Source organism: Gracilinanus agilis, chromosome 6, assembly GCF_016433145.1.
Source record: "Gracilinanus agilis isolate LMUSP501 chromosome 6, AgileGrace, whole genome shotgun sequence".
Classification (NCBI taxonomy): domain Eukaryota; kingdom Metazoa; phylum Chordata; class Mammalia; order Didelphimorphia; family Didelphidae; genus Gracilinanus; species Gracilinanus agilis.
Window position 1 is genome coordinate 171,346,350 of NC_058135.1, and position 8,086 is coordinate 171,354,435.

Below are 8,086 nucleotides of genomic sequence, written 5' to 3' on the forward strand. Positions count from 1 at the left end.
GGGGGGGGGGGGTTGAAGGGGAAAGGAGGAGCATGAATCAAGTAACCATGTTAAAAATGAATATTAATAAATGTAAAAAAAAAAAAAACAACAAAAAAAAATATGCAGGCAGGAGGGGGGCAGCTGGGTAGCTCAGTGGAGTGAGAGTCAGGCCTAGAGACATGAGGTCCTAGGTTCAAACCCGGCCTCAGCCACTTCCCAGCTGTGTGACCCTGGGCAAGTCACTTGACCCCCATTGCCCACCCTTACCAATCTTCCACCTATGAGACAATACACCAAAGTACAAGGGTTTAAAAAAATACTAAAAAAAAAAAAAATTCTAAAAAAAAAAAAAATATGCAGGCAGGAAAGGCCACTGTCAGTTTTTTCCTTCTGATTGAAATCATTCCCAGTCAAACCTAGGGAAGAGAGGTGTGCCATCAAACACCTATTTACATAACTACCCAGAAAGGTTTCCAAAATCTATGAGGATATCTAGGATTGCTATTTAAGGAACCCTGGTCTATACAAATATCCAGATAAAAAATGAAAAACTGTAACAACTAAAATACTTCCAAATATCTAAAAAATTGCTGTTGCCTAACTAAAATATCTAGAGGTAACTATATTTAGTAATTAGTAGTTATGCCTACATCTGATGTTTAATTTGCTATGAAGTTTGGGGAAAAGTTGTGAATCATCTTTTATCAGTTATGTGATGTTGGGGAGTGGGAGAGAGAGAAGGGGGTAGAGAGAGACAGAGAGACAGAGAGAAATGGAACAGTGCCTAGTAGGGATGTTGTTGAGACCTCTAAATCACTTTCTCTTTTGACCAAGCTTGATTGGTGTTCTGGCTCAAAGAGGAAAATACTTTTGAAAAGGTCATTTGTCTATTTGCTTTGTCTGCTTGCTTCTTTTACTGTTTGAAGAGCATGGGGAAGAAAGGTTCTGACTCACTTTCTGTTCATGAATATGAAGAGATTTCTTTTATTTCAATTATTATTCATATTGCACTTAAGGCAATTAGAGTGGCTTTGGACCATTGAAGGGAATGATGTAAAAATTTCAGTTTTAAATAATTCCTGGAAGCCTGCAATTAGCAGGCATCCACAAATAAACTAGATGGCCAAAATGGGTCATTATTTCCTTTGAATTAATTTACTTTGCATATCATTAATGACACATACCTCAGTCTTCTTTATTGCTATTTACCCTTTACCCCAACTAAAGTAATGAAAACAATAATAGGAACAATAACATTACATTTAAATACTTATCAGAGAATCTGGCAAAAGAATGAATGATGGATTAGATAAGATTTGGTTTCAGAGTTAAGATGTCCAAATATTCCTTCTGATATATAACCTCTTAGCCTTCCCAAGAAAAACTCTCATATTCACTCTCAAATTTCAGAGCAATCTAAAATTTTATAGAGGAAGGTTTTCTCTTCTGGAATTATATAAACTTATGAAATTGGAAGTCTGAACCCAAAATAAATTTGGGGCACTTTATATCACTTAATTATAATTATGTTCATATATTTTGCATAGTATTCTTACAGAGAATTACATTGGTTTCTAGATGATATAGTTCAGGTCTTCTGACACATAAGTGTTGACATCTCTCATGTGTCCTTCCTTAGGGTAACTCAATAAACATTGCGTAACTGGAGAGTTTAGATATTATAAACTCCTTTAAAAATGCCATTTTAATTATTTTATTCTTTGACAAAAGATCATGTACTTTTAGTGATAACAACTTTAAAATATCTTTTTCACTTTCAAAACTGTCAAAGGCTCAAAGAATATTATACTAATCCTTTATTTAAGGATCTCTGAAAAGTCTTTTCCTTGAGCAAATCACTTAATTTTAATGACTCCTGTGCTACTTTCTCTAAAAAACAGGAGCTCTAGTCTACATCTTCAAGCTTCAAATCTTTGATCCTAGGTGAGGGGACACCTCCCTCTTCCTCCATTATCATTAGGAAAAACTTTGACCACATTTTCTCCATGGTAGCTTTCGTCTCACTATAGTTGGAAATGGAGCCTCCCTTTCTTGTAATCCCATAGCATTGCACATTGCCTTGTAATATAGTTATATGTGTTTTGTCTCCCTTATAGTCTCTAGTGTCATGCAAATGTTGTGGAAACCTCAATTTGGGTTGAAATCCTGACTTTGCACCTCATCATATGATTTTAGAGAATAAAAATATTCTCTGGGCCTCAACAATTTCTTCTCTTGCAAAATGAGGAAATTGGAATAGATAACCAAGTTCCCTTCTAGCTTTAGGTCTAAGAGCCTTGTAACTACATAGGATACAAGATGCACATTTTTTCAGTGACAATGCTGAAAAACAACAACAACAACATTCTCCTGTGTTGCCTCCAGTTTCCCATTTATTCATACTTTCCTTCCAGAAGTAATATCTCTCATCGCCCTTTTTACATTTGTGTTTCTTTACTAATAACATCCTTCCATCTGGTCAGGACAAAATCTTGTACCAGTTACACTCCAGCATGAATTATTTTCCACTTAATATGTTGCTTCTCCCAAGAATATATTTTATACCATTTATCTCTCATGGAAAGAAAAGATATTGTATCCTGTCAAAGGAAGTTCTGACTCAGCAGATGGAATGATTTTGAAGGAATAGAAAGTGTCATATACCTAAAAATTACCTCATGCCTAAGGCTTGTCCTAAAATTAAACATGATTTAGTTGTATAATTAAAGAAGTGAGCTCTGGGGACTCCTAAATGTCTTTTAGATATTTTTTGAGAATCTATAAGGTCAAAATATTTTCATAATAATAAGATATTTTAATTTGTAATAGGTAAATATAGGTAGATATAATCCACTATTTAAAAGAAGCTCTCGAGATGATTTTTAAGGTATTTTTAAGACTGTAAAGAATTTGAGGCCATTAGGTGGCTTACTGGATTGAGAGGAAGTCTCGAGATGGGGAGGTCCTGGGTTCAAATTTGGCCTTAGACACTTTCTAGCTATATGACCCTGGGACACTACCAGCAATACCATTACTAGATTTGTATCCCAAAGAGATAAAAAATTAAAAAAAAGGGAAGGTAGGTACAAAAATATTTAAATCAGCTCTTTTTAGGGGGACAAAGATTTAGAAAGTGAGGGGAGACCCATCAATTTGGGAATGGCTGAGTAAGGCATAATATACGATTGTAATGGAATACTTTTGTGTAGTAAGAAACAATAAACAGGAAGAGCTCAGAAAAACCTGGAAAGGCTTACATGAACCAAAGCCAAGTGAAATAATCAGAACCAGGAGAACACTGTACAGTGACAGGAATACTTTATAATGAACAACTATGAAAGACAGCTATTCTCATGAATACAATGTTCCAAAATTATCCAAAAGGACTCACGATAAAAAAAAAATGCCATCTACTTCCAGGAAAAAATGGAGTCTAAATCCAGTCCAAAGGACACTTTTTTCCACTTTCTTTATTTTTTTATATTTGAGCTTCCTTCCAAAAAAGATGAACATAGGAAAACTTTTTAATGTGATTTTATATTTAAAATCTACATGAGAGGAGGGTGGACATGGGGGGAAGGGAGAGAATTTAAGATTCATCATTCTTTCAAAAATGTTGGAAAATGTTTTGACATATAATTGGGGAAAAAATAAAATTAAAGAAAACCAACAAGAAGAGGTAGAGGTAGGTTCTAATGATGTTCTTGCTATCATACTGATATGTGACTTTGGGTGAGTCATTTTTTTTTCTGGATGTCAGTTTCCTAATCAATAAAAAGAAGCTTTTGAATTAAATTATCTCTAAGGTTTTTCCAAATTTAATCATCAGTCTAAATATGATGTATTGGGGAGAAAGAAATGAGAAGATATCTACCATCCATTACCTCCTCACACTACCACATTTCCTTTTTTCCTCTGTGCTTGATGGAGAGGGGCAGGGATCTAGATGTGGCTGCTAGTCCTAGTAAAGCTCTCAGCCTGCATTGTCATGAAATTATCTATACCCTTTCGTATTGGTAAACAGCTAAGCATACTTCAAGATCTAATTCATCATCAATCTTTTTTTTTGACATTCCTCCTCTGACATCCCAGTGCAATGATACCTTTTATTTTTCCATGTATATATGTGATTTCTTCAAAATTGATTTCTTATATTCCCCAGGACACACTATAGTGAATGTTTTAAATACAAGAAATGATCAATAGATCCTTGTTTTAATATGATCTGTGAGGATGTTTTGGGTAGAAAAGATCTAAGTCACATGAGTGAGAGAAAAGATCAGAATTAGGATGAGTTTTTCTTATGCCTGAATTTTGGTAGCCTTATTTCAGTAGGGAAATTAGATTAGAAGCTAGAAGGTACTCTCTCCACTGTCCTGTATGTTTCTCTGGTTAGTCCATTGTCCATTTACTAGCAGATGTGTCTGACTAGGTATGACTCATCTCTTAACCTTAATCAAATGGACTAAGGAATACCCATAGTGAATGGAGTTCTGGGACCAAGCAAGTCAGTTAGCCTCCCTGTGTATCAATATATCCATCTTAAATGAAAGGGGTAAATAAGATAAAATCAAAAGTCTTTTCCAGCTGTTAAACTATCTAAAGGAGATATGAGTAATGCTAGAATAAAGGATATCCTGCATGTTAACCTTGTTAATAATGGGTTTAACATGCTAGGGAAAGTGTCAGAGGAGGATCTTAACAAGGCACAAATTAAATAAGTAGATTTACTTGACTACTTCTTATTTTATTTAAACATTGTTCACTTCTGCTAGACTTCATAAGTTCCAGAAGTATTTATTGCACAATTTGAAATAGAATGGATACTTTTCTTTATTTCCTAATATTTCAAGATCTATAATTCCTGTGTGCAAAGGACTTTAAAAAGAATGCCTACCCTTCAACCCAGCAATACCACTGCTGGGTTTGTGCCCAAAGAGATAATAAGGAAGAAGATTTGTACAAAAAAATGGAAAATGGGGGGGTGTCCTTTGATTGGGGATTGTCTGAACAAATTGTGGTATCTGATCATGATGGAATACTATTGTGTTGAAAGGAATGATGAATTCGAGGATTTCTATGTGAACTGAAAAGCACTCCAAGAACTGATGCAGAGTGAAAGGAGCAGAACCAGGAGAACATTGTACACAGAGACTGATACACTGTGGTACAATCGAATGTAACAGACTTTTCTACTAGTAGTAATGCAATGATCCAGGACAATCCAGAGGAACTTATGAGAAAGAATGCTATCCACATCCAGAGAAAGAACTGTGGGAGTAGAAACAAAGAAGAAAAACATGATCAATCACATGGTTTAACGGGGATGTGATTGGGCATTTTGACTTTAAATGATCATTCTATTGCAAATATGAATAATAAGGAAATAGGTTTTGAACAATTATACATGTATAACCCACTGGAGTTGCTCTTCAGCTCCGTGAGGGGGGGAGGGAAGGTAAATAACATATATGAAATAGAAAAACATTCTAAATAAATTTTTTTTTGATATTTTTTTTACATTTATTAATATTCATTTTTAACATGGTTACATGATTCATGCTCCTCCTTTCCCCTTCAACCCCCCCCCTCTAAATAAATTTTTAAGAGAATCTATAATTCTATTCATGAATTTAGTCCCTCTATCAACCCATATCACAGTTCTGATATTATCTCATTTAATCTTCAAGACTGAGAAATTCATCCTGCTACCAATCTTGTGATAAATTTTTACTCCCACAGAGTTGATTTTATAGTGGGGAGATGTGGAGTGTGTGTGTGTACATATGTGTGTATGTACATATGATATAAATGGTAGCTATTATTATCATATTGAATTATTTTCTTAGGATTTGTTTTAATAAATTTGACATCACAAATCCAAGGTGACTGAGACTTCTGACTTGGTTCTTGTTCATCCAAATGTTTACTAGAATTTTGTGTAATTTCTGGAGTTTGAAAAAATGTATTCTAAATCTTACAATCCTGCCAGCAATAGGTAGCATTGTATTTCAAAGAAGTGGCATATTTCATTTTACACATCTTCACTATATGATTTGGTCCCCCAAAAAGAACCATCTTTTCACTACTTTCATAACTCACTCTAAGGAAATAGGCAGGAAACAAGATTAAGTGACTGGGTATAAGATTTAAACCCATCTCCTCCATAGAAGCATAAATAATGCCATTGTTCCCCTGGGCATCCAAGAATACTGTTACTTTGTAAATTGACAGCAATAGCCTTAGGCTTGTTTCCTTGGCAGCAAAATGAATACAGGACAGGTATCTACTAACTGTAAGCAGGAAAAACAAAAACAGCTTAATTAAGTGCTTTGTGAAAGAAAAGTAAGACTAGTAAAGGCTAATAATCCTGTTTTCAGTGATCCATGCTAGATAACAGACAAAATAGCTCATTAAACATGCCTCGAGGCCTTTCTGGTACAGATGAACTATCAATATTGTGCATGTTTCATTACCTGCCAGGAGGTTTTAATTTTGTATATTTGTTTTCTCAACAGCAAAGATTTACCTGAGACTAAAGATAAATGCCATATACATATATAGTCCAGAGAACATGTAGCTTATATTCAGTCTAATCATCCCACTGTTTTCTTTTTCTTTTCTCCTTTTAGGACCACCCCAGAAAACAGTGTCACCCAAGCAAGAACATGAAGATAGGAAGCAGGACAAAGTCACAGACAAAGGTAGTGAAAGTGGGACTTCCTGTAATGAGCTCTCCACTTCCAGTTGTGATAGTCACTCAGAAGCCAGCACTCCACAAGAAAACCCAGCAAATGCCCAGCAGGCAGCAGCACACCAACCAAATACTTTGACATTGGATCGTCCCTCCAAAAAGGCACCTGTGCAGTGGATGCCGCCACCAGATAAACGTAGGAACAGTGAACTCTTTCAGACCCTCATTAGCAAGTCTCGAGAAACGAATCTTTCTAAAAAGAAAGTGTGTGAGAAGCTGAGTGTAGAAGAAGAGATGAAAAAATGCATTCAGGATTTTAAAAAAATCCACATTCCAGATTATTTTCCAGAACGCAAACGCCAGTGGCAATCGGAACTGTTACAGAAGTATGGCTTATAGTAATCATCTGCTTCATAAAATATTTCAAGTAATATACAATGTTGATTCAATTACTAATTCCTGACTGATGTCTTCCTTATGGTCTATTCTGCAGTCGGTGTGGTCCTTGCTGCTCCTCTTTCTGTAAACAGTAGATGGTGGACAGTCCCTGGTTTTGTTTTGTTTTTCTAAAAAATGAAAAAAAAATAAACGGAAATGAAACAAATGCAGATACAAAATGAAAAATGACATGTCTGATCTAAAGCAGTTTGTAAGTGTGAAGTAGAAATGTGCATGATCAAGAATCTTGACTTTCAAGCTCTAGTCAACTGGACATCTTTGTCATTTTGTAGTCCATCAAACAACAGTCATCATATCACCCCATGTTATGTCATCAATAAACATGACTTAATGGATGAAGTAACATGAATTATAAAATATTAGAAGATGGTTACAGAACCCAATCCCCAACTGTCTCATTGTTAATGCAATAAAGTAAATTTCTCTTTTGCATGAGCACAATGTTAAAATTAAGTTGCACACAAAAAAAAGAAAGACCAGTATATTGCTTGGATAAATACTTTTTTTTCAGGCCAAGCTGATAAACTTAAAGTGTGTTGGGGATTGAATTCATTTTGTTTCAGAGCTGTGGTTTTCCTGTGTGTATGGTGTTCTCTATGTAAAGATGGTGTAAATATGCCTTATACTGTTTTATTATGGCACCAACATTCATCTATTAGTGCTCGTCAGGATTATTTCTGTGAAATGCAAATGTTGCAGCAGATTGTGAAAATTGGTCTGATGGTACTCTGAAAGTTCCTATTTATCATGTAAGTCAACAAAATTGGTCAAATGGAAAAAAAGAGCTTAACGTGTTTATTAAAAAGGAACATGTGATAGAATGATACGATGTCCATGGTCTCATCCTTGCGGTCAATTGTTAAATTGGTTCTAATTCATTTCTCAAATTCTAAACCATAATGGACAAAACCATCATTTTCCATGTCTGGGGAAAGATCCATAATGCAGGAC

The 8,086-nt window shown here is 35.0% G+C and overlaps 1 protein-coding gene across 1 annotated transcript in view; it reads left to right on the top strand.

The window, feature by feature from the left end:
- Positions 1 to 7,075, top strand: part of KCTD8 (potassium channel tetramerization domain containing 8) — a 299,385-nt gene extending 292,310 nt beyond the window's left edge. The window contains exon 2 of the mRNA XM_044680334.1: positions 6,615 to 7,075. Within this exon, the coding sequence (XP_044536269.1) occupies positions 6,615 to 7,075 (461 nt within the window). The remainder of the gene's footprint in view (positions 1 to 6,614) is intronic.
- The last annotated feature ends 1,011 nt before the right edge of the window (positions 7,076 to 8,086 follow it).